The 27290-nt window shown below is 41.4% G+C and overlaps 1 protein-coding gene across 8 annotated transcripts in view; it reads left to right on the top strand.

The window, feature by feature from the left end:
• Positions 1–27290, top strand: part of col14a1a (collagen, type XIV, alpha 1a) — a 107986-nt gene that overhangs the window by 7950 nt on the left and 72746 nt on the right. For all 8 annotated transcript variants that reach the window (XM_035643844.2, XM_035635877.2, XM_047332685.1 and 5 more), the window contains 8 exons: positions 3207–3323; positions 6944–7087; positions 7373–7468; positions 24258–24413; positions 24675–24794; positions 24992–25156; positions 25757–25921; positions 26543–26694. In XM_035643844.2, the coding sequence (XP_035499737.2) occupies positions 3207–3323; positions 6944–7087; positions 7373–7468; positions 24258–24413; positions 24675–24794; positions 24992–25156; positions 25757–25921; positions 26543–26694 (1115 nt within the window). The remainder of the gene's footprint in view (positions 1–3206; positions 3324–6943; positions 7088–7372; positions 7469–24257; positions 24414–24674; positions 24795–24991; positions 25157–25756; positions 25922–26542; positions 26695–27290) is intronic.

Below are 27290 nucleotides of genomic sequence, written 5' to 3'. Positions count from 1 at the left end.
AGGGGAGGGCACGGAGAGAGGAGAAGAAGTGAAGAATAGGATTGGACAGTGAGCATTCACTCATATATGAGGAGTCCCTGCTCGCCTTCACCGCTGCTAACCCTGGGAAGAGGGATCCCCTCTGGAACTGGGGCATCAAGCTGTGCTTGTGTCGCTTCAACCCAGATAATTCCACAGTTCGTACCGGCCTGCCAGTTTAAACGACTTGTCTGGCTCACACTCCCAATACAGAGTCACGAGTTAAAGACCCTTAAGGTTGAGCTGCATGAGGATGAGGATGTTTTTTAAATTTAAATTCAAAAGGGATTTCTGTCATTTTATGCTGCTCACAGTGGACAGTGACTCCTGGAGCTCGGGTTTGTCGCTCAGCACTCGTCACAAAAGTCCTGCCAAACGGATGGAGCTTCATTCGCTACCCGGCGCGAGGAGCTTCATGGAGGAGCTGCTGTGAGCTCGCTGACTCCGCTGCAGTCACTCGTTCAGATAGATGGCTCAGGTTTGTGTGACATGCTGTCACGCTATAAGTGGATATAGGGTGTGTAAGTGTAGGGCAACGTTTAAGCTATCTTCCAAGGTTGCTTTTTAATCTACTGCATTGCCACAAAGTTGTTTTTATTTTGAAATACAGAGAGTGGATGTCTAATATGTTTTCGCAAAAGCATCCAGGCACTTGGATTCAGAAAGACAAAGAGAGAGAGAGAGAGAGAGAGTGTGTGTGACATTTTGAGCTCTTGGACGATATTTATGACTGTATGGTGGTAAACAAGAACAGACGTGGTGGTTAGTGAAAGGTAATTTATATCAGAGACCCTCATGTTCTGTGAGCATCCCCAGTTATTGGAGCTATTATGTCCATATTCATTAATCATAGTTACTGTCTCTGGAGATGCCTCCAGCTCACAGACCTTGACACGTATTTACAACATAAAAAGTACAGAATAAAAGTCATAGTTGGCCATTAACTTTTTGCTCGGTCTGTCTTTGTGTGTGTGTGCGTGTTCATTGACATGCAACGCAAAGTTCAAGGTATTCGGGGCAATTTTCAGCCAGTAGTTCGTACCCTGTCTGCCAACCGACCATCGAGCGCACACTCAATCATACCTGAGTAATAATCTACCGAGCTCTAACACAGACTTAATTTATTCATAGATTCTTATTGTGTCATGTAATTATACCGTTTCATCCTATGCATTTTGAGCACACGACAGGTGGCACGGTGTTATGACTAAAGAAAAGGAGTGAGCAGAAAATGTTGAGGTGCTGCCGTGTGTGTCTCTGCAAATCGATCAAACAGCTTCTGATGATCCGATGATGAAAAGTTGAAGAAGTCGTCCTCATTTGGCAACTTTAAACACGATTCTGTTTTCCTCTGTGTTGTGGCTCGTGAGGTGGTAAAATGACTAGAATGCTCGGAAGAAAAATTGTGGATGATTTTAGTTATATAAATATAAACATACTTCAACTTCTACTATACTGAAAGTAGACAAAGTCTTTAATTTAATTACATTTTTGACTTTTATTTATCCACCTTTCTTTGAAATACCCTAAAAAGAAATGGCACTTAGTGTGTGAAGAACAAACTTTAACAATAAAGTTATACTTATTGATATAATTAACATTGAAATAATGACAATAATAAAATAAAAAATAAAAATAACAATAAATATATTTGATATTTAAAAGTCACTCGTGATGAGATATCAGTGATGGCCACTTTTTCGCCTACAATTTAACTCAATTAAGAAAACACATCGCCTTCACGTTATGGCCTGAATGGGATTTCCCATTGAGAAAAATGGAGTGAGCGAGTGAAAACCCTGCAGAGTTCACCTCAGGTTTGTCATCATCCAAACACCTATTTTTCTTTCTGTAGATGCTTTCTCCTCAACGCCTGATGTACAGTCTTTACACGTCCGCACTCACTGCTGTAATAGAGCAGCGTCTTTGTCTATGGAACCGAAGGATCTCTAATATGGGTCCGTTGTTTAGGTTCTTCAAAGTTTGTCCGACATTTAGAATTGTAGTTCACTATAGTTAATACCAAGGCACAGAGTTTTACTCCACTCACAGATTTCCACATATTCTTTCTGAGGCTGAAATGCATCGGCTGGGGGAGGTTGTGTAAGAAACGCTCTATTTTAAGATGACTATAGAGAAACTGGGATTTATTTCAAACCCATTCAGTTCATTATTTGGCCCAAAGTACTAAAATAGTCTGTGCATCAGTCTTACAAATCTTTTGTGGCCGCATCTACTCTGTGACCCTGAAGTACGTCTAATGTCTGTGGAACATGTTCAGTTGGACTTGTTTTTAAAGAGTGCTGACAGGTAAAGAGACTCTACACCGGCAGTGTCATTATTTATGGATGACAGTGTCCACTCATTCATATAGAAACCTTGAAGAAACATCTTAAACAGTAGTGGACTGTGGTGAATTCCTTGTAAATGAACTAACAATAGAATATTACAGCAGAACGGTGAAATGGTGATATGTGTCGCAGGCATAACGTTTATGCCAGTGACTGTTGTTCTCCTCTGAGGTGAATTTGTAGGTTTCCACGATACTACATCAATGTGTCTCTTGCTCTTGTTGTAGCTGTCCGCTCTTTTCTTTTCTTGTCCGTCTCTCTGTCGACTAGAAACTCAGAAGTGAAGAAGTCTGAAACGCGTTTGCAAAAAGCCACATGTTGCACACACACAAACACGCAGAGAATTCCTGCCTTCAGCCTTTTTCTGTTTGCACTGACAGAGGGCTGGAGAGTACACCGAGCCCCTGAGGACGCTACTGTTCAACATTTATCTATCCACTATATTCATGGATCAGAAAAAACAAACAAGCACATTGGTAAAGGAAAACCACATTTGAATCATCCCCCTCTTTTCATGCAAACTGAACATGAGCTGTGTGACATACTGACCGGCTGTATGTTTGCTCTCATGGTTGCAAAACCTTGAAATTCACTCTCTCTCTCTGTTTCTGTCCATCTGTTTGCTCATTCCCTTTTACAGTCACTTGGATTTCGTGAACTTTGTGCGGTGTGTCTGGGTCTCACATAAATACCGTCTTGTTGTCGTGTTAACGTGCGTCGAATGGTGGCTGGGACATTTCCAAATAAAATCCTCTTCTCTCACCAGCATGTGATTTATTTCCAATCATTCTCGAACTTTATTGGAGCTGATTTAAAACGTGGTTAATTGTTTTTCAGTTCCAACCCCAAAGAGGCTGCGTTTCAAAGTGCTGAGCTCAAGCAAACTCCTTATTTCATGGAAGGAGCCCAAAGGAGACTTTGACAGCTTTCTGTTCCTCTACAACAGCATACCAGGTAGGCAGATTTTACTGTACAGATACACACACGCATGCTGATACGAAGTATGACTTGGCTTTGAATTTTTTTGGGGGAAGGATCTCATTATGACTTGAATTCTCTGTGTCAGGAAGGATTATGTAATTGACTTCTTATCAAAGCTCCTGTGAAGGGATTTCACTCTTCAGAGATACGGGGGACTCAAAGTTTGTCCCGCGCCTCTGCCAAGTCAAGACAAAGGAGTGGTTTTTTGCTGCATATACCTGGAGCCTGTCAGCAGATCTGAAAATGGGACTGACAGGAACACAGAACAGTAGGCGCTACTCTGACTCATGATGGGAGTTGAGATCGGGACAACTGAATGACAGCAGCAGCGAAAAAAAACAGTCATTCATTCAGGATTAAACTACATTATCACTGGATGGCGTCGTAGCCACGATGGACGCATGACATCACGCTTTTGTCTTGCATCTGTCAGAAGTCGAGCATGGTACAGACATGACCTTGTCTCCCTCTGGGCTTGCACTGAGCAGTCAGGGATCTCCCTAATCACCGCTGACACCTCCTTCATCATGTTATCACAGTGCACCTACTTTCACAGTCATACGTCGCCTCTCACATCAAGTCCTACTGCTGCACCACTGTTCTCATTAGTGCCGAGCTGTGCTGCAGACAATTCTTTTGCGGCCATTGTAAAAATGAATAAGTGGGACGGAATAAGCACTCAGTAACATAAAACTTGTTTTTTCCCCCCGCAAACAACCCATTGTGAGAACCGCCTCGTCTGACGATTTCTTGCCGCCTCCGACAGCTGAAAAGAGAACAGAAAACTGTAATTTATGGCCACTTCCTCCCTGTGAGCAGTGCAGCAGTAGCTCACTGGCATTCGGCGAATGCAGTTAAAAAAATGGGCTTTCACAGCATCCTCTCTTTGACACAAATACCTGCCCCGTGACCTGAAGTCTACTCTGGTCTGCCCCCTTGTTTGTCCGAGTCAGACGAAGTGAGTGACAGGCACAGTAAAGCTTCTTTTTTTTTTACACTGGCTGAAGTTTTGCTCAGACTTAACGCACCATTTTAGATCACAAAAGGTGCCGTCAGAGTGGCGACTAACCTTTTGGTTCAACATAATATTCCTTTTCTCCTCAGAGGTTTTGTTCAAAAGGAAGAACAGCTTGAGTGCAGCTGGATAAGGCTTCAGGTTTTAGGCTGAAGCAGATGGCTCATTTTTTGCCCAAAAACGACTTGCACGGTTTGTTCCCCTGTGATGCTCATGTCCTTTAAGACAATGCCCCCCGTCAATTTCTTTCCCATTTTCAGCTCGTACCCTCATAGACAAAGTAACCCATTTTTTATCGCATCAAAAATTGTTAAACTTTTGCATGTGTTTCTCTGTCCAGTGGCTTTATTTTCCATTTTAGGACAGTGCACGAATTAAACTAAAAGGAGTGAATTAAACTAAAAGGAATGCTTATTGGAATTATGGTCCATAGCCTGCCAATAATTCTGTGTCTGCGTACTCACTCATATTTGAGTGATGGTTATGAACACCAGATGTCTGTATTTAGAAGACTAACTAGCTGTTTCGGTAAATGTACATCAGGCTAACCAACCCGCCTTTGTGAAGAAGCAGCAGCAGCAATAGGCGACAGTTGCTCTGGGGTTCACTCCTGACTGCTAATGCAACCTGTTACAGATGTTTCATAACGACAAAGCTGATGTCATATCATCAGTTTGACTCTAAGTAAAAATGGGAAAAGACTGAGGAGCGTAACTGAAACCAACATCTGGTGGCAAAGGAAGTGTGAGGACAAGAGTTGGACATGGGGCAGTATTTTGAATTTAGGGTCTAACAGAAGTTGAGTCTCTTTTATCATTATTGTTTCTATCTGTGTGAAACTATCATATTTATTCCATAATTAATGGAATGTTGGTGAAGTCACATTGGTTTCCTGCGTTTGTTTTAGATTATGATGTTTGTCTAATTTTGACTTAACTTGTGGCATTTTTTTACAATATTTTTTAGCTGTGGCTTAAAATGTTGTTGGCCACGGTGAAGATGAAAATCATGGTTGTGTTTCTGATGGTTATACCAGGCCTGTTCTGCATCTGTGATGGTGCAGAACGCCATCAAATTCCTGCCAACCTTGTGTGTTCTGGATTAAAATGATTGTGACAACAGCTCTGAAAACAAGTTATGGATTGGTTGTTTGCAGTAATCTTCCAAAATCTGCTTAATTAAACTTAATATGGGGAGATGACGATTTTAATGAGTTTTCCACAACTGAGTCATCCTTCATGCAAGCAGTTCATCATGGAAAAAAATGCGATCAACATTAATGTTGTTTGAGCTTCAGTCCTTGGCCACAGAAATTCAAATCTATAAGAGTTTTAACTATAGTTAATTTTATATAAAATACAAAACTGAGCCTACAATCTAAAATTCACTACATTACTCAGATTAGATTTGATAGTTTAATCATCAAACAGAAATGTAGAACTGACAGTCATGTCTTTAAGGTGAGTTACTTGCTGTTACAATAATTATTTATTAATGAACAGAGATGCGATGCATTAATTTGCGAGCTTGTCAGGGGCCAGTTTGGGGGTATTTTTTTTTTTTACTTTAGGCAGAGCAAGGATGAAGTACCTGTTTCCCCATGTTTCCAGTTTTTGTGCTTAGCCTTGTTATTGACCTGTTGGTGCAATTAGCCCTTAGAAAAAATGAGACTTACAGACTTACCGACTCCCAAGTACTTACAGCAGTGTTCATATGGTGATCAAGTTTCAACTTCAGTCCTGATAGTTGACAGTGGTTTGGTTCACCTGCACAGATTGAGGCTCCAGTTTGTGGTGTGAGCACGAGTCTGTGCATTTACCCCACCTGACCTGTCGTCGCCCTCAGTAGGATTTATCTCCCTTCTCCTAAAAGCGTTGTTAGTCATCACCCTGCAGGGACAGGAGCTGAGAAAGCACACACACACACACACACACACACACACACACAAACACACACACACACACACACACACGCACACACATGTACTCACACACACACACACACACACACACACACACACACACACACACACACACACACACACACACACACACATGCACCAACCCACTCACACACATACACACACACACACACCTTCCTATTGATGTCCCGATTGATCGCAGGGTCAGAATTAAAATGGGGAACATAATGCAACCTGTTGGCCTGTTGGGGATTAACTGCTGAGGAAAGAAAACAAACAAAAAAACACACACACACATACACACACACACACACACACACACACACACACACACACACACACACACACACACTCCTCTTGTGAAACTGCAATTGATTTTAGAAATAAGAATAGCCAATAAGAACATAAGAACATAATTTAAGGTTTCAACCCCTGAAGATAATGTTTGCCTGCCTTCAGAATGGAAAATGTCAATGAGTCTCCTGATGCATTACAGTAACTTCACATTGCCTCTGTCATGAGAATACTAATATACTTCTTAACAACTCAACATAGCTACAAGACATGAAAAACATGGCTCTAGATATCCACAAGTCTCACCTTTGCCCCTCTTCTTCTTCTTCTTCTCCTCCTCCTCCTCCTCCTCATGTCTGTCAGGTGGTCAGCAGAAGGAGATCATAGTATCTAAATCTGACACTAAGGTGTTGATAACAGACTACGACGCCTCAAAAGACTACACCGTCAGTGTCATTGCTGTCAGCGGCAACGAGCAGAGCAGACCACTTCAGGGCAGACATAAAGGTTGGTTCATGCATTTTCTTTTTTTGGATTTTTGCTGTATTATTATTGTGTTGCCCCCCTCCTACCACTGTACCAAACTCTTTTGCTCAATTCCACAACGACGTGCCCCAGCGGCACTACTCCTCTCCTTATTGTTACTTCACTCAACACTACTACTACTCTGTTCTCTCAAATAGACCCAGAGAGAGAAGCTCTAAAATAACTTTTTTTTCTTCTTCTTTTTTTTTTTTTTTTAATCTATGGGATTCTGCTAACATGTCACATGATCTGTTCTGTCTGCTGCAGCGGAAAGAGGTGAGGGTGACGGTGGAGACAAGACCGAGCCCCAGAGGCAGACTGAGTCAGTCGTGCCTCCGGAGGAAGCCAACGAGATCTCAGGAGGTAGGACCAATGCACACAAACGCCGTTTCCAGGAGAGGATGCCGTTCAGAAACCCTGACCTCACATGAACAAATAAATAAAGTGAATTGCGCTGGGTAGTAGCGTGCTTAAAGAGTCCTCCAGTCAGTTGCCATAGTGATGTTTGGAGGTGGGAAAAACAGCTGTTGGTGCCGTCTCTAACACCAGCTCCATGCATCAGAAGGCCAAAAATATGAGTCTGGTGACCGTCCATGTCCACTCGGATCTCACTGGAGAGTTAGTGTGCAACCAGTTAACGGAGAAATCCACGTTTTATAGGAATATTCAGACGGATATGATCCTGGTGGTCTACTTCATCACCAGAGGGAGTGAAGTAAAGACGCCAAAACCGTCTATGCCTCAGTGGAGAAAATATTCACCGTGGACCTTTACGGAAACTCTTTAACATACTCAGTGCTGAGTGATATTAGGTGACTGTGACTTCTGCTATTAGGAGATGAGTGACCCACACTGTTCACTTGCGTCTGCGTGGTTGCCTGTTTATTTGACAAGTCAGTCTGGCTCTCAGTCTGTTTGTTATCAAAGCCAAGTTGTTCTTCCGTTTCTGCAGCATTAAAGTCCTCATATGTATTTAAGTTCTCTTCTATGTAATGTGAGAAAAGAAAGGAAGGCATTGATTTTTCATGATTGAGAGAGTGCTCGCATAGAAACGGCCCTGTTGATCTCTTTACCATAACTGTGAGATCAGCGGGGGGAATCTTTGACTGCAGAATAATTAATGATGATTTGTAAAATGGTTTTCTGTTTGGGCTTATGTGTGTGGGTGTGCGGGTGGGGGTGGGGAGAGAAACATGAAGCTGGTAACATGCAGACAGAATTTGACTCACTCTAATTGCCGCTGATGGGTGGATTTGAGTTTTTTTTTTTAGGTTTTAAATGTCACTTTCTGTACCAGAGCTTTGCAAACTAATGTGTGGACAGATGACAGAATCTCATTACTCGGTGGTGGGATGGTTATTATTTAGGTAGACTTGCTTTAGGCTGGTTTTAGTTGGGTGATTATTTATCACAGGACACTAAAATGATTTGGGAGCGCAGAAATATTCAGTAATTATTGAGTCTGGTTCAGATGGGTCCAGCCTCTAATGAACTGCACACGTCATCATTTTTATGAACTAATATATATTATTTGAACAATATAATCTGTGATGCTTTAAGTGCATTCATGGTCACTGATGGAGCAAGAGAGGGACACACACACACACATACAACCCCACCCACACACACACGCACACACAAACACACACTCTTTGTGTGAGAGAGAGAGAGAGAGAACATCACTGAGCAATTAACCATGTTATAAATCTTATTTATAGACACTTTGCATCCGTGAATACATAATCAATTGGCTCTTAGGTGGAGATGAAAACACATTGAATGTAAATCAAAGCAAATTTCATAGTGAGTGCAGTTTCTGGTAACACTTAAAGTGCCCTTACCACAACATATTAACCTGCACATTGAGCTGCGGAAGTGTGCAGGATTCACAAAAAATCATGTGCAATTGCCAAACCTACAGTATTTTGTGTTTGTACAGTCACACAATAAATGATTCTTTATATCATGACAATACTGTACTGTCACTCTGCTGTCTAATGTCATCCTTACAGAAGGCATGAGGTTATTTATTTAGTTTTATCAATAAGTAAAATAATAATAATGTGAATTTCAGTGGATTTGATTTCAGCTCCAACTGAATAACTTTTGTGGTTCATTCTGGCATTTAAAATCAGGTGGTGCGGTAAAATCTCATCATCATAAATTGTGTGGAGAATTTTATTTTCGTGTTTGTGGAAATCAAATTTACCTTTTATTGTTTGCTTTCTTCACCCGTAGAGAACAACATATGTTTGAGCAGAAGTGAGGCTCTTGTACATACACATGCACACACACGCACACACACCTTTCCTTTCTGTCAGTCTGCCGCTCAGAGTCACTCACCATTCACTGTGACAGAGGTGACCTTGATTGGTGTTCTTCCTCGTACCTGTCGGGGATTATAATAATATCCTGCTGTTCTTCAGTGGGATCTGTGGATGTGCTGTGTGTGTGTGTGTGTGTGTGTGTGTGTGTGTGTGTGCTTGTGTGTGTGTGTGTGTGTGTGTGCAGCTTTGTGTACTGTAGAGGAGATGATAATGCCTCGCAGTGGATCAATAGAAGGTGCTCCTTTGTGTTGCACTGTAACATGTGACTGCTTCCTTTTCTCCCCCTCATGCTGTGTGTTTATGCTCTACAGTGATAACTCCAGTGTTGTATGAAGTCTCCCTCCGTGCATGTGTGTGTGTATTACCAATGCTAACCCAGGCCTTCACGCTTTGTTCCAGAGTAGTAATCAGCCAGCTTTTATGTCGGGGCGGATTGTTGACAAAGCCTTTCATTAACAGCTGGCTCATATTCTCGTCTCTTCTCGGATGTGAATGTGTGTGTAAGTGTGTGTGTGTGTGTGTGTGTGTGTGTGTGTGTGTGGCAGACATCAGACAAGTTCGTTATCTTTTTGCACTCCAGCCAGCTGTGTGCACACCTTTTATGTGTTTTCTTTTTCACCCTCCACATTTCATCATTGTCTTGCATCTCACCTTGGTTGGCCAAGGTAAAACCTACATGCAGACAATTCAGAAAAAAACCCATGTAGCTATCTTTTGGATAGCCAAAACATAAGACTGCGTTCGTGTGTGTGTTTGTGTGTGTGTGTGTGTGTGTGTGTGTAGGTGTGCTGTTATATTTTGGTGGACAGAATTTGCTCAGATGTGTTTTAAAGGAGAGGGGAGAGGGCCATTAGCTGAAGGAAGTGTCATGGAACTTCCTCTGCTCTCAGTGAAATAACTACCTTAGCCACCCACTTTTGTTCTAATGACACTCTACAAATTACTTAACCACATCTTACAAGGCATAAGCACAAGCTGCTCTGAACTGAACACAGACCGTCCAATCCAGGGGCTCTAAATGAAACTAATTTTCTGTCTGTTCTTGGAGTGTCATTGACTGAGAGTGGCTCTGTGCAAAAACAGGAACGGTTCTAAAGGAATATTTTAAGGGAATCAGGTTTCCAATATTGATGTCAATCATGCGTAGGTTTGCACCCTAAAAGTCAAATATTAAAATCATTGGTTAGGAGAGACGACTGAAGACTTCTAAATCAATCAGTGATCTGTCCACCGGATTGAGCTGCTTGCTGCTGGAAGATGTGAAGAGAATCTCTTTTCTCCTGGAATATCAGTTTCTCAGTGAAAGTCTCTGACTTTTTTTCTTCTCCCTCTTGCTTTGTCATTGTGTGCCGAGAAAAAACAAGTTAAATATCTTCTGTTGCAATGATTTAAAAAACCTAGACCACTGTGCTGGATATAAATATCACTGAGAGTACAGAGGAGGAAATCTGCATTCTGATCTCGAAGAGCTCCGGCAACCAGGCCGTCATCAACGCTTGCATCTTTACGCGCAGGCAGAAAAATTGAGCAGAGCTCAACTTTTCAAGCAGCAGCAGGCAATTAAATAATGTCTAAACAAACCGCCAAGCGCAGGGCCCAGCCAATCAAATCACGTTACTGCAAATACAAGTCCTGCCTGACATCAAACATTAAAATGAGCCTGTACAGAGGAGGCATGAGGTGACTGGTTCACTTGGTGTGTGTTCGTCTGTTGGTGGAGTTTATTTCCTGTGTGTTTCCTTTTAAGCATTGCATGGACAGCTAGCCTGGCACGTCAGCACATAAGCTGGCTATGTTATATGTCTCGAGCAGGAAACTGTGATTGGTTGTTGTCTTTATGACGCCAGCACCAAGCGTGTGGCACGCCCTGCTGTCTAGCTTTAAAGCAACTCGTACGTGTGAGTCCTCTATTACTGCTGAATCAGATTTATCTTGGAAATGTCAGAGTCAAATTAAATCCAAGTGAGTTATTTTCTCATGGAGTCGGTTAGGTTGACGAACTCCAGTCTTAAATATTCACTCTTTGTGACTTATTTTTTGCTGCGGTTGTGTATTTAGAAAGTTTGGGCTGCAGAGCTACGGGACAGAGCTCTCGACCGCATCTCATCTATCTCCATTCTTTTTCATTCACCTCATCCCTGATAACAACAAACAAAGTTTAGATGCACATTTATCTTCGCAAATGCTAACTTGTCAAAAGAAACTTTCATTACTAGACACAAACATAAATCTGCTAGATCTAATCTAAAGTGGAAGAAAACAAGTCCTGTAGAACAAAGACAGGCAAAGCCTGTCATACATTTACATGATTTTTGTTTCAGTTAGTTTTATCTCTGCCAAACAAAATAACACTCCTTAATCAACTGGCTGCATTAAAAAGACGGTGAGTTCAGTGTTTGTCAGTCAAACTTTATTCTCACAGTTCAGTGTCAAAACACCAACATATACACTTAGCAGTTTGGACTGAGACAAAGCGACAGAGCAAATACCGTGTAATCCTTTTACACACAGCGACCGAATGCCATCAGCTCAGTAGGTCGCCATCTTTGTTCACTTGATTCAATGGATCCATCACGGTTAATTGACTGAAGAAACTCATCCCAGAATACTTTCAACAGCTTCTGTCTTAAGAGAACAAACAATGCTCTCATCTCAAATGATACCTCGGACTTATGTCCTGTCGTTGATGTGGCAGCTTCTTCTTGTTACATATGGGCGGGGGGGGTGCTCTTATTTCCTTTTATTTGCCCTGCACATTTCAGATTAAAAAGCATAGATTTGCATTCCATTGTCTTTTTACCGTGGCTGGGAGTTTCATCCACAATTTATTCAGTAAGGAATTCTGCAGCCAATGACAATAAACAACTGTGTTTAGCTTATCAAAGTGTTAGAGGTCATTAGAGGTCCACTGTCTAAGCCAGTAATATATTTTCATTGGACATTTGCCCTAAGAAATGTTTCCTCTAAAACAATAAGCCATTATTTTGACTGCTGGGTGATATAAGATCAGAGGACATCTTTGTGTGTGCATGTGCTGTAGGTGTGTCCATGACTGCATTTGCTCCAAATGTTGGTCCGTAGCCTCCAGCAGTAAAACAGATGGTTTGTCGCCCTGCAGACCATAAAGATCGAGCAGATACTGTGACTCTGCATTGGTTTCTCCAGCTTAATGCTGCATTTTTGGATGAACCACAGAGACGAAAAAAACTTTCAGTTCCAGTGTAACAGATATTTTTTAATTAATTATATTTCAACAGGCTTTAACAAATACACTGTTGCTGTACGTATTTCATCACCCTTCGCGTTCTGAATTTAAAATTGCAGATATCAATCAAGTCTTAAGTTACTAACTTGCCAGACAATGGAATCAATACCAATCTGCTGGTTGACTAAATAATAAATGATTGACTTGCTTTGTTTTAGCTCCCGTACATCGAGCAATCAGAGCGCAATGCCAACAGCATGCACACACCAGAGGAAATCCCTGAGCACTAAAGGACCAAGCCTCTGCCTTCCTCCATGCGTTGGTGGCTCTTTCAATACATATAACCTAATAGGATGTGAGTGGAGTTGTTGCCGCCCTTGCTCCTCGACCGCTTCTTGCAACCAGCATGTTCAGAGACACGCACACACACACACACACACACACACACACACACACAGGTTGAACCCAAGGGACAGACATAGTTAAAGTTGAACTGGAGGCCAATGAGATTCTGTTGACATTCGCCCCTCTGAGAGTGAAAGACGATCCATCTCATCTGCAGAGGGTAACAAATACACACCTGGAGTGCAAGGTTTCTGTATTTATAGCCAACTGTAACGCCTAACATTATCATTTATTTCAGCTCTGGCTCTCTCCGGCTGTGTGTGCGTGTGCGCGTGTGTGTGTGTGTGTGTGTGTGTGTCTATATTTATCACCTTAATTCCCAACTTTAACATTAATTTGGTCTAAATCTCTGTGTGCCTATGTGCATATCTGTAAGAGTGTCTGTGTGCCATGCTTCATTTATGAAGACTTATTAGTCTCCAGAATGAGCTGTTATAGCCTCCCTCTGTCTTTGTGCATTTTGGCCGCCTTCACCAATCAGTCAGTGTGATGCTCAGTTGCTGCACAAGATGTCAAAAGGTTTGTGGCCAGGGAGACGTGTCACTGTAGGCTGACAAATAGCTTGAGAGACTGAGTGATGAGGCCAAAACCAATACCACAAAAGATCGGAGACAAATAGCAGTGAAGACATGCAGCCCGAGTCTACTGACTGGTGAGTTATCAGTTCCTGTGAATGCCTCTTCACATTACATCAGTTCTTTCCATTTGAGAGCAAAACGAGCAATGTCATGGCTCCAAGAAATGTAGAATTTATGTCGTAGACGTGATTCACAGACGATGTGAAAATGCACAGTGTGAATATGAGCTGCTCAGCGGCGTGAAGGACAAAGTAAGGAGAGCGTCAAAGAGACGCGTTCTGAGGACAAAGTATTAAAATAAACGGAAATAAAAAGCGAGGTGACAAACGAGGAAACTCAGGTAAAGACGTTGTCTCCATTTGTCTCGTCTCACTAAATGCATTTTCCTTCATCGCAAGTTGTGTTTAACAATCTTGTTTTGGACATTTGTCAAATACAGAGTTATAAATATCCTTCGCACACACATTAGACGCGGTCAGAGATTTGGGCGCAGATTAGCCATTGCTCACTTGGACGTGTGTTTGCGTGTGTGTGCGCGTGTGTGTGTGTGTGTGTGTGTCCGCGCGCGCGTGTGTGTGTGTGTGTGTGTGTGTGTGTGTGTGTGTGTGTGTGTGTGTGTGTGTGTGTGTGTGTGTGGTCTCTGTCCTTGTCCTCGATTAAAGGGGTGTTCAAGGCTGAGTTGAGCTAATTGTATGACAGTGGTTAACAAGTACATGTGTGTGTGGACGTGCTAATGGAATTTTGGTCATTAGTGGCAAGGACTCCTTAAGTGCAGAGGTCATTCAGGATAATTACTGCCCACTTCCTCTCTTGATTTTCTCCTCGCTCTAGTTTCTTTTCCGTCCCTCATCATGGTCACAATGTCAAGTTATATCCAGTACTATCCTGTGGCTGTGGTGTGAGCCATGCTTCTTTAGTGTTGACCTGATTTCTGCAGAAACAAATCTACACTGCAGGTGTAGTTTATCAATGAGAATGTGTTTGGAGTGTGGCAGCTCAAGTGTGTCATTAGAAGTGACATTTATTCAGCTAGGTAATTTTACATATAGAACTAAAACCTTGAACAACTTTGTTTAGTCATAATAATAATTCACTCATTTTTTTGTCCTGCTGTTTACATATTATACTCATATCGTTCAGCTCGGCACTACCTCTTGCTTTATATGACACATTTATTGCTTTTTGTTGGATTTCCTTCAAAACCCCTTTTGTGCTGTTTTACCCTATTTCTTTTTTTTTTGAACTGCCTCACCTTTCTTCATCTCCCTTCCCCCCTTTCCCCTCTCCTCTCTTTCAGTGTGTTGATCATCCACTCTTCCTTTTTTCTCCCGTCTTCTGCCTCTGGTGTTTACACCAGGGTTTTAACTCTGTGGTTGACCAAGCGCATCAGACCTTGAACTTTATTCTGAAATGACACCAGATGGCCTTTTAGGTTGGTGAAATTAACCACATCCCCTTGTGTTGATGTAAGGCTCATTCTTTGGTTAGAGGTTTCTGGTTTGGGGAAAAGAAAAACCTACCAGTTTATCATTTGTGGAATACAGGCAAATCACAGCTCTGTTTTTGCATATATTTCCATGATTTTCCAGTGGCTCATAATAACTACTTTAGCGGCAGTAAATCCCCCTAACACTGTATCCTGGCTTATTTTTCACCACAGCAGAGCTCACAGTAACCTTCGCTCGACTCGATGAATGTATACATCTGTCAAACCAATCGTAGCTTGTGCTTGGCCAAGACAAACTAAAACTTAGAAAGAGGGGCTGGGCTAGCATGCAAACTCTCCCTCCAGCAGAATTAATAATTAAGCCAGTATTGTGTTTAATAGTGGCACAAAATGCTGAGTTCAAGAGCCTCGCCCATCTCTTAAGGTGTCACAATGTGTGCACAGAGCTAAAAAATAACCAGACATGATAAGGGGGGCTCAGCTTTCGAAACAGAAATCCACACAGTTGGTGAGGTGTGTGTGTGTGTGTGTAGTGTATACCAAGCAGAGATTAGAGGAATACGCACAGAAAGAAAAGAGCAAGGCGGGGCAAACAGAGACAGGAACTGCAGAGATGGAGAGACAAGCAGAAAAGATGTGGAAGCCGCGTTTTCCCTTCAGCGCACACACAGCGTCTGTTCTGTCAGAACGTCTGTGTTGTCGGTGATATGGACGATCAAGACAGCGGATTAGAGATGACAAGGACAGGCAGGGGTGAAGGTCTCATGGTGGAACGACACCAACTGTCTGAAAACAGCTGTTGAATGACACTGTAAACTCGCCGCATCACACTGCTCACCAACACCTACACATACTCTCTATCTCTCGCTCTTACGCTCGCACACTCACGTACCGCAGAACCACAGGACACACTAATGAATATGAATGTTTTTTGCCTCGGTGAGTTGATTCTGAGTTGCTCTGAGGACCGCTGAGCAAACGACAGGTGTATCAATCTGCTGCCTGTCTCTTGATTCAATGAAAGTCAATAAAACAAAAGAAAATCTAGTTTTTGATCTCTTGTGCACCAGTGTTTTTTGGGGACAAACACAATGGTGGATTCAAATTGCTCTCTGGGTTACTGCTGAAACTGTTGTAAGCCCTCAGGTATAAGGTTTTGACATTGAGATGGTTGCTTGGAAAATAAATATGTTCTTGCTGTATACCACAGTAGGATATTTGCTTCATGCACTGTTTTCATTTTAAGAGCCAATGACCAACTAACAGGTTATTGACAAAAAAAAAAATAGTTAATTCTTTGCTTCATTCAAACAGGTCACAAAACAATCTCAGGGTCCATCAAGTAGCTAGTTTGGATTTTGGGATAATATTACAATTAATTTATTAGGTAATCATTATTATTAATTATAATCATCCAAACTTAACACATGAGGTACTTTGTTAAATGACAACTTAAAGGACACATGTTATTGAGAAGTGTCACCATAGAAATAGGACAGGTGTACTTCCTGCAAACGTATTATTCCATTTAGCTGCTTCAGTTTCAAGGCGTCTTACACAACAGTTGAACAGAACGGTGTCACGTCAATGTGAAAATTGATATCGATATATGTTCTGTAGATTTGAAGAACCTATTAGAAGTACATTCGTTTATTTCTAGGGCGTAAGGCTAATTACATATTAAAATGAAATTACTACAAATGTTGTCTCTTCTTTTGCACATGTGGTTAAACAGGTGCACGTTTATGTTGATATATGGAAAATTGTCCACCAGGGTCAGTTTTTCTTTTCATCACGTCTCTTTAAGTGTGATCCATATCTTCGTCTCAGTTTGGTGCAGCACCCAGAGAGCTCAGCTACACATGAGCAGATGAGATGGAAGGAAACAGACAGTATTGATTTAAGCAGGGCATTTTCTCCACACCACACAGGAAAATTGCTATATTGAAACATTAGGCTCAGCATGATAAACAGCAGGCAGGAGAAATTGATCTTATTACTCTTCATCCTGAAACGATACACTGATAAAACTTCTGACACGGGTGACCAGAAAAGAGGCAGTTCACCCACTGTGTGATATTATTTCCATTTTCATAATCTCACTGAAGTTCATTTTTTCAGTCTGACTGGAGTGATATATCAAATTCAAACATTCCAACTTGTATTAAACTATCTGGGAATTAGTGCCCAATTATTCATGTTTAAAATTAGCCTAGTCTTGGAGGTGAAGTGCTTTTCTAAAAGCAGGTTCACCCAGCTTGATTGAAAAACACGGGAAATGTGCTCACTGATATGGGGACTGTTGCTGCTGCTATCCATCTATCCTCATGCCTGCACTGTCCTCAATGTTAATCCCAGACATTTAAACACAATCACACTTGACTCAGACAAAGACTAGACAAAGAACAAAGAGGAAGAGGGTGGAGAAGTGGAATTACGTAAATAAGTGTGTGTATGTATTTGTCTGTGTAGTGTGCATACATCCTCAGTATAACTATATGTTTGAGTGTATGTGTGTTACTTCCTGGGAGCAGGAGATTACAGAGCAATCTGCTTTTCTTTAGTTAAACTGGTCTGCTTTGTGGATCACGTGTAGCTTATATTAATTAAGTTAACCTCTATGAGCTTTATTTGTGTTTGTATACAGCTATAAATGTAAAATACTGCAGTACTAACTGCTTCATATACTGTATCATCTCTCTCTTCCAGCTTCCAGCTCTGTTCCCTGTCTTATTCACGGTCTTTGTCACGGCCTGTCTGGTTCTGCTCAACTTCAACTCGCAGCCGACAGTGGCTCCCATTGTTGCAGTCACATTTTCAGCACCCACATTTCTCCACTCCCACACAAGTTAATTCAATTGTGCGAGAGCCGCATGCTGTCTTTTTTCCCCCCGCAGCTCTGCAGACTGTACTGTGGGCTGTGAGTTGTAAAATGCGGTGGCTCACTCTCTCATGGACACCAGGTTTACGGCCCGTCTAATCAAATGCTTGCGTGGAAAGGTTCAGTAATCATATGTAAATGAAGTTCAAATGTAGTTAAGTCAACATATCGGTTCGCAATAGGAGAATATAGACACAAACACAAATCACCCTCGAGGTTATAGAAGTAAAATTTACTCCGATACAAGTACAAGGTAAGTCAGGTCAAATGTACTTTGAGTTAACATTACTGTATTACATTTTTTTAAATGGGAGGGGTAAAAAATGTTATGCTATATGCTGATAAAAGGATTCAGGTGTATTAATAGGCAACATTAATCAAATAAGCCACCACTTCTTTTTGCATCAACAGCAGAATAAAGCAGCAAAAAAGGAAAAGGCAACTCAGTCGTTGCTGATGCTCTCCCTGTGCGGTGACTTACAACAATCAGTCATTCTTTGCACACACCTATCTGAACGTCACCCTGTGAGTCTTAGTCCTCCACAATCTGCTGTAAATCCAACTTCCATGATTGCTGCTCATTGCATTCTCAATGCACTTCATGTTAACCCCGTCCACTCAGCCTCTCTGGTCTCACTGCGCACCTCCACGCTTTTAAACACTGAGCTGAATGAGCTCTGCAGTAGCAACAGGGATGATCAAACACAGCAGAGAGGCGGTGCACACACCTCGACGAGTGTAGAAGCTTTTAGTTCTTAGCCTGATGCACAGCATGCAGCTGTTGGTCACGCAACATGGCAGGTGCTTTAGATTTGGGAGACTCGACAAATCAGAAGCCTCTTCTCTGCTGCAGCGGCGTATTTGGCTCTTTAATTTTTTTTCCCTTTTTCACACGGTTCATCATAACTTCATCAAGTATAGTAAAATACTTGAGTTAAAAATACAAATTTTTAATATAAAAACAAGTACAACTACACCAAAAAAGACTTAGTTACAGTAACAAGAGTAAATGTAACTAATCGCTTTCACCACTGAATATTAAAATGACTGTAATTTCAACAATATTCATATTGAGTAGCAGTTTTTCTGCCATCTTGGATTTTAGAAAATGTCAGAACTAAAGAGACTGATACAGTGGATTGATTCAGATGCTGAGATTTGGGGAGATTTTTCTGTACCGATATTTAATCCCAAGACTAATATTGTATGTGCAAATGAGTTTGGCACTTTGGTAACTGTGCCTATAGCCCTAACATCAAATCCGACCTTAACCATGACGTCTCGACTATAAACGGCCTGTTAAGAAATCAAGGACTGTGAATGTGTCAGTGGTTGATTTGATTTTCATATTTTTTTCTATTCCTTATGAACATTTGGTCACCGTATGAATAGAAATAGAACATACATACTATAGTAGAGACTGACATGTCTTTTTGTCTGCCGTGACAGCTTATTTTACTTATTGTAGAGTTTGAGACAGATTTATGTGCCAAACAAAGTCTGTCTTTTATAAAAAAAAAATGGACAGAGTCGGATAGAGGAGTGGGGAGAGAGGCAGAGAAGAGCAGGATTTATTTATTTAGACATACTAAAGACTTGGCGCGACAGAATCCTTCAATATTTCTCCAGTATTTCATCAAACCTAAACGGCGTAATGCCTTCTCACTGTCTTTTCTCCCTTCTGCTTTACTGGTTCGTTTGCACACTGTGCCTCACTCTGCCCCTGTAACTTCACTTTGACCTGCAGGAAATCTGTTAGATGAGAAGGGAAAAGGCGGAAAGGGGTAAAGAAGCAGAAGAGAAGAGGACTCAGGTGTCTGCCAGTCAGACAGAGAGCAGAGAGGAGGGATTCAATAGGTATCACAGGTGTGAGATACTAGAGGCCTTTGCTCTGACAGTCATTTTGGGAGGGAGACATCATTATGCACATGTGTTGTACCACGTATGCATGGCTTGATTTCCTTACTCTCTCCTCTCTGTGTGTCTGTTTCACAAACATCGGCAACATGATTGTAGAGGTATACTCTGCCGTAAGTTGTTGATTAGTGGATTAGTAATATGAATCATTTTTTTCAGTGTTTGTCCATCCTGGCTCAGTGATGTCTAAGAATTATAGTGCATGACACAAAGATGAGTGAAAACGATGGGATTTTGAAAAAGTGACGTATTATTTGCCCCACCATTGGGAAAAATCAAGAGGATTTGGTCAGAAAGTTTTAGAAAGTTTCTTCACTTTGTGTTTTTTCAATGAAGGGACATGACAATAGTGAATATTTCCTGGCAGATGTGTCAAACTAATGAGATTTGTGGGATTGGAAGTTTTCCAATGTTGCTCAAACTATGCTTCAATAAAAAGACTCTCAGGCAGTTGGTTTACATGTACAGTATGTGCAATGTGACAAACGTTTCAGTAGTTGCTGCAGTCACAATGAGAGCACGGCTGCTATTAGACAGTCTCGATTTTCGATTAATAACAGAACTTAAAGTGAAATATGTCAGGATGGCATTTGTTAGAATATTGATCAAATAGAATACAGTTTTATTAGATGCCTCAGATTAGAACACATAAACTCTTGTCACTTCAGCAGAGCAGTTGCTTTTAGATCTACCAATGTCATTTGGAATCACATCCTCTTTACATCAAGGTAACACGACCCAATAAAATTTGCAAAGCATGCAATATCACTATAATGAGATTGGTTAGTATTTCATTACTCAACACAAACCGTACATTAAACTTAGTGTTGCTTGAAATGAACTACCAGCCAGTTAACAAAGTCCTGAGATAAATGCATTTTAAGTGTATAAGCTGACTGGTTTTTGAGTCTCCCATTTTTCTGCCTTGTCCAATGACTGACATGAGAAAACGCACAACCTGGTCATAGTGAAATAGGTGAAACTTAACTTTAGTTTCATGAAACCAAAGTGGAGTTTTATTGTTTCACATTTTACTTATGAATTTTCTACATTGGACCAATATGGATGGAGAGAAAATTGACTCAAAATGGTCAAAAATCTGCTTCACATGATCTACAAGTGAAAATAAGAGTTACAAATGCGTACAATGATTTGTGCGTATCATTGGGTACTCAGTACTAAGCAAATTGTGCACATGTAGAACAGTTTTACAAATGCACACATTACAAACTGAATAAATATTCATATTTTACGGAAATATTTTTAATTTCAACTTCACAGATATGATAATGTTCGCTTTAAACTAGTTTCATGTGGGTAAAAATGTCTCAAAATATTCCTGACAATCTTCATATTTATTTACAGGTTGTTAAATGCGTGTGAACGGTTCGCCGGATATGCACAGATCAGCTTCCACGTGCGTGTGGACTTTTGAGAATCGCTTTCCACTGTCAGCTCCACAAAGATCACAAAGGTTCGCTGCATTTCAGTCCTGGTGGAAAACTGGGACATCTACTCTCCAAGTTGTTTCCCAAACTGTGCAAGAATAAATGGCAGCAACTGATGAATTCTGAAACGACCACTCATATCCCACTGAGCTGACTGTTTACAGAGGTCAGCAGGGATAATTAGAAGGTGAGGGGCCAACCTTGATTATTGGTTCAGTTGTGAAACACCAGTGTTGTGCCTGGTTTCAAAATGTTCTCACCACCCAGCCAACAATGGACTTGGGAATTGCCGGTGAGCTGTAATTAGCTGTGATTACGACCCTCTAATCCTCTGCTTACCATCTCCGTTCTTGATGTTTTTCACATTGCACAGTTCCCCACTGATTCTTCTCTGACTCTTTCATCTTTAACCATTAAGTTCCTGGTCATTCGTTTTAACCAGTGTCAACAGCAGTTACATTAAAACCTTCTGATCGTTTCTCGCTTTTTTTTATCATGGAACAGCTGCTCAGCTGAGAATAGTTGTGGGTCTTTCTTTCTATTCTTTAACCTCAGAGTTTCTTTAAAGGCCAATGCTTGTTCGTTTTGGGAGAAGACAAAGAATCTACAAAGAATTGTCTTTTCACACTTTGGCTTCTCAACCTTCTGCCATTTTACCGAAACTCCCAAACTAAAACTAAAACTTCTCTTCTCTTCTCTCCCCAACTCTGAAATAAATGGTGCTTAAAAGAGTGCTCCTTCCACCTTATTTGAGATATTTTGGCACCATCATATTATTTATTTATAATCTTTGCTTTTTAAAAATGTATCATGAGTTCTGTTTACTAGCGTCTTATACCTGGTGCAAAGTGGCGCAAAGTTCGACGCAATTTTCTTTGCTTGTTTCACTCCAAACCAATTTCTCCCATCCACTGGCCACATTGCGGGCATGTTGGTCTCAAAATGAGTTGTGGTCAGACATATTGTTGGCGCATAGATATCTTGAAGTAATGGAAAGCAATTGCACGATTTACCAACAAAAACCTTTGTCTGAATTTATTGATGCAATATTTTAAAGGAGCACAGCAGAAAATATGTCAAACACACAGATAGTCTTCTTGTGCGCTTTCACTTTGCACACAAGTAGATCAATTTCCTCTGCAAACAAGCGTTCGATCTTCTGCTTTTATAATGGAAATCCGAAAACCTGGCTTTGAAAGAGAATGAGAGATGGCAGTCTGATTGGTTTATTGCTTGTCTACAGACTGGACTAAGTCCAAGCCTTTTAAGTTTTCCCCCCAGTCATTAAAGTAGCAAAACTGGTTTCGGACATGACCTAAATGTGCCTTAGATGTGCTTTGGACAATGAGATAATTTGAATACTCAGTCTTTCCTGTTATTCATTTTGCAAACCACAGACTCTCATCAGCTTCTATGTCTCTTGACCTTGTTGTCTTCTCTCGTCCATCTGCTGTCTGAAGCAGATGGATGGTTCAAACAGTCAGACTGACGCGAGCGGCAGACAGAAGGCTCTGTCTGGAAAATCAGTCTTAAAACCAATGATTTGTGTCTTTTATGAATCTCAAACTTGTGATTGCCTAGGCCTGAGACGATAGCACAAATAGCACAGGTGTTAAAGTAAGTAACACGTATAATTTTCAGGCAAATAGATAAATAAGTAAAAATAGCAACTTTACTTTTCCTATGCATGATTTCATAGTGGACAGTTGGCAGTGCACCAAGAGGGGAACACATGGGAACAAACTTGTTTCAAAGGTCTTGGGACTAACCCAGGCCACTGCAATTACCCAGCATACACCTGAGCCACTAAAATAACATCTGTTGTAAGAACATAGTGAGAAATTGAACCCTCAGCTTTACTCTCCTAATGGAGATTCACTCCACACTGCTATCACTTCACAGTACAGTCTTCATCTTAATCTTTTAGATGCGGTGATAATTGACATTTCCTAGTGTCAGCATTCTCTCTTGTCACTTTTCGTCATTTATACGAAATAGTCCAACCTCGTCAGCGTGTTTTGAATTATTTACAGTTACTTATGAAGCAATAGAAGAGATTTTTAGGATGCATCTTTGAGGGGATATTTTCAGGATATCATACTGGGCATGGTGACAAGATAAGCATTTATGGAATTATGATAAATTACCTACTCCAAATGTGTGTGTGTGTGTGTGTGTGTGTGTGTGTGTGTGTGTGTGTGTGTGTGTGTGTGTGTGTGTGTGTGTGCGAAAGAGAGAGGGAGAGAGAGACAGAGAGAGAGAGAGAGAGAATGAGAGATTTTTAGTTTTAGTATTTTTAGATATTTGTACACTACATGATAACTGATAAATTTGTGCTTCTATACAAATCCAAGTGTGTGTGTGTGTGTGTGTGTGTGTGTGTGTGTGTGTGGGTGTGACTCTTCATAACACTGTCTCCTCACAATTTCTTTCAGGTGTGAGGTTTCATCAGGTCAGTAGAGCTACGGGGAAAAACTCTTGATGCTATTTGTACATCATACATTGTACATGTTGTTAGAGCAAGATAAGAGAAAAATGTGCAGGATATGTATTAGAGCTTGGGTGGTTGACTGTAGTTTGGCTTATGTGTTTGATTATTTGTATCTATTTTCCTTTTTTTCTTTCCTTCTGTCCTGTTCTGTTTTTGACTGTTTACAGCTGCTTTGTTCAATAAAGACAACCTGAAACCTGCTGACTTGGGGTGTGCATTTATTGTTTGTTTCTGAGTTTTGGCTGAGAAGGCTGAACATCAATAGTAAAATAATTACTATATAATAACTTATATTTCAAATTTCCTATTTCCTCCCTATTGTGACTTCTTTCTCCCTGGGGTCAACTTGATTGTGTGTTACAATCTGCCGTGGTCTTCTCGTCATTTGTATTTTACCAACACAGAGACTGTCCTTTGCTATCCCTGATGTTCTCTTTTCTCCTCTTCATCCAGTTGATCAGTTTGTGTGTCACACGGAAGCCATTGCTGACATTGTGATCCTGGTTGACGGCTCCTGGAGTATTGGTCGGATCAACTTCCGGCTTGTCCGCATGTTCCTGGAAAACCTGGTCAATGCCTTCGAGGTTGGCATCGACAAGACAAGGATAGGTTGGTCCCTGCTTCTCTTCCTTGTTGAACAGATGGGTACACCATGAGAGCAATATGGTCCTCTGATGTTCGTGTAAAAATATTTTAATTCAACTGATACAGATCAAATACTCACATCTGTTAAGAAATGTTGTCCTTTTTGTTTGTAAGCTGTTTTGCATATTTAAGCAGATCATTTGTAATATCAGGTAAAAATCAATTCATACGCTTTCCCTAAAATCTAATCCGATCTTTACCATGACATGTTATGTGTGTTTGAAGGTCTGGCTCAGTACAGTGGTGATCCCAGGATAGAGTGGCATCTAAATGCTTTCTCCACTAAAGAAGCCGTCATTGATGCAGTCAAGAACCTGCCCTACAAAGGAGGAAACACTCTCACAGGTGATGGATTTCACTGATTCTACCAGTTTGTTTTGCTGATTTAGTTTGTTCAGAAGATCCAAACCAGTGTTAGTCTATTTCCCCCTCCTCTTCTCTTCTTGCACACTTCCCTTCCTCTCTCTTCGATCCCCCCTGGTCCACCTGCTCTGGTCTGTTCATTCATCCAATGTTCTCGTTCTCTCTCCGTCTCTTTCCAGGCCTTGCATTGAGCTATATCATGGAGAACTGCTTCAAGCCAGAGGCTGGCTCTCGGGCTGGTGTGCCCAAGATCGGGATCCTGATCACGGATGGGAAGTCCCAGGATGATGTTATCCCACCTGCCGAGAGCCTGCGCAATGCCGGGATTGAGCTGTTTGCTATTGGTAGGGATGGGCACAAGATTCACAACTGTGTTCAAAAAATCTCTTTCAAACCTGTAATTGATGTTTCTTTGAACGCAACAGTATTTTACTGTTCTGCAGTGCTATATTCCATTCATCTAGAAAGACGTCCAGGACAGCAGTCGGACTAATATTGGGGCTAAAGCTGTTTCCAGATATGCACTGAATTCCAGACATTCTTCTGAACTTCTATGTATGTATGTGAGAACACAAATGTCCACAGATGTTGCTCCGGATATTCTCTTGAGTTTCTCCTGCCAGCCCCCATAGTTTAATACACTGAGAGTATCTGAGTGAGCCCATGTGAGAATTACTGCAGGCAAATCTCCAGAGAATTCACGTTGAACAAGTTATCGGAGCCTCCTGCTGCTCTACCCAGGCACCGCAGAATGCTCCGGAGATTATCCTGCTGTTGTGAACATGTCTGACTCGGACAATCTCCCGCTGTGTTCGCCATGTCTGAACGGCAAACTCCGGGGAATGTCGCATGGACGCATTCCTGGGGACATTGTCTGGAGTTCGTGAACTGCAAACAGCTTTAATGAAGTCCTGACGATCGTGTGTTTGCCCTCGCCCTCCCAGGAGTGAAGAATGCTGATGAGAACGAGTTGCGCTCCATCGCGTCGGAGCCAGAGAACACTCACGTCTACAATGTGGCCGACTTCAACATCATGAGCTCCATAGTAGAGGGTCTGACCAAGACAGTGTGCGAGCAAGTGGAGCAGCAGGATAAAGACATCAAGGAGAGTAAGTGGACCATGAGACGGAAAGAGAGACTGCACAGTAATATATTTTAAAAGTACATTCTTGTGCATCTGCTTGTTAACTGTAGTTGTAACTGCACTGTGCAATGTGCTCTTCCTCCTATTAAATCCTTAAATCACCATGAAAGTCCTTAAAAGTCACATTGACTACACATAACAAGCTGAACGGCAACCGTAGGTTTCGTTTGGTGTGAATCAAACCCTGTATATTTAGACGAGAGATGGTCAGAGACGGTTGTATTCAATGCAGAGTATCTCCATGGGCAAGGTGGTGTCATAAAGCATGTAAACGGAAACAATATTCTGCATAACTATTTTAGAACACACCATCCTGCTCCTCCTTCTCATCCTTTTCACTCTTTCCACGAGCAAAGTTCCACTTCTGTGGATATAAATCTGCAGGATTGAAAATACAAGAGAGAGGATGTCCAAAGAGACATCGTGAATCCAGTCTAATGTTTTTCGATTATAATTTGACAACATCTCCTTTAAACTGATCCTGAATGTCATTTTTCTGTAAAAAAAAAAAAGAAAGAAAAAAAAGAAGCATAATACGATGTCTGTTTTCTCATACTTCCCTGTTCCTCTCCTTTCACTCCATCAGAACAGATACCAGAGACCATTGGAACGCCACTCGACCTGGTGACATCAGAGGTCATGGCCCGGAGCTTCAGGGTCTCATGGAGCCACGCTCCTGGAAACGTAGAGAAATACAGAGTGGTTTATCATCCTGCTCAGGGAGGAGAGCCGCAGGAGGTACAGAGCATTGAGTGGTATTGACCAATAGTTAGTTTTTTGCCTAGAAAAGTCGGAATAAACAACCACTACAAACAAATTCATCACTCATTAAATATTAAACATTAGAACCATTAACATTACACAAAAAAAACACTGAGGTCAAGACTTTCTGTAGATACTGTACTCAGAGATCATATTTACTACACCAATTGGATTTACTGTATCTGGGACAGTCTGCCAGGTGTAGAGCCTAAGCTCGGTGTTTCCTTGAGACGCGAGTGGTATCATTCATCCATACCCCTCTCTGTCATTCCTGCGTTCACGTCTGCCCAGGTAATGATACTCTCTCTAGAAATTATGCTCTGGCTGATCAGGGCACCTGCTTGATTCTTCCACAACATCTGACCTAGAAAAACAACAACTATTGAATCTTTTGCTTAGCTGGCTTTACAGGCACCAGATGTTCTGCAGCCTCGTGTGAGGAGACCTTTCCAGCTGGCTCAGGCCACATCTAATCTGTATCACGACTGTCATCCATTCAGTTCAGGATGAAATAATATTTCTTCAGCTCTAGACATTTGTGCTTCATCCAGTTCATTTAATCGATTGTTTCC

This window comes from Scophthalmus maximus, chromosome 1, assembly GCF_022379125.1.
Source record: "Scophthalmus maximus strain ysfricsl-2021 chromosome 1, ASM2237912v1, whole genome shotgun sequence".
In the NCBI taxonomy this organism is placed as follows: domain Eukaryota; kingdom Metazoa; phylum Chordata; class Actinopteri; order Pleuronectiformes; family Scophthalmidae; genus Scophthalmus; species Scophthalmus maximus.
This window is presented reverse-complemented; position numbering and strand designations above follow the sequence as displayed.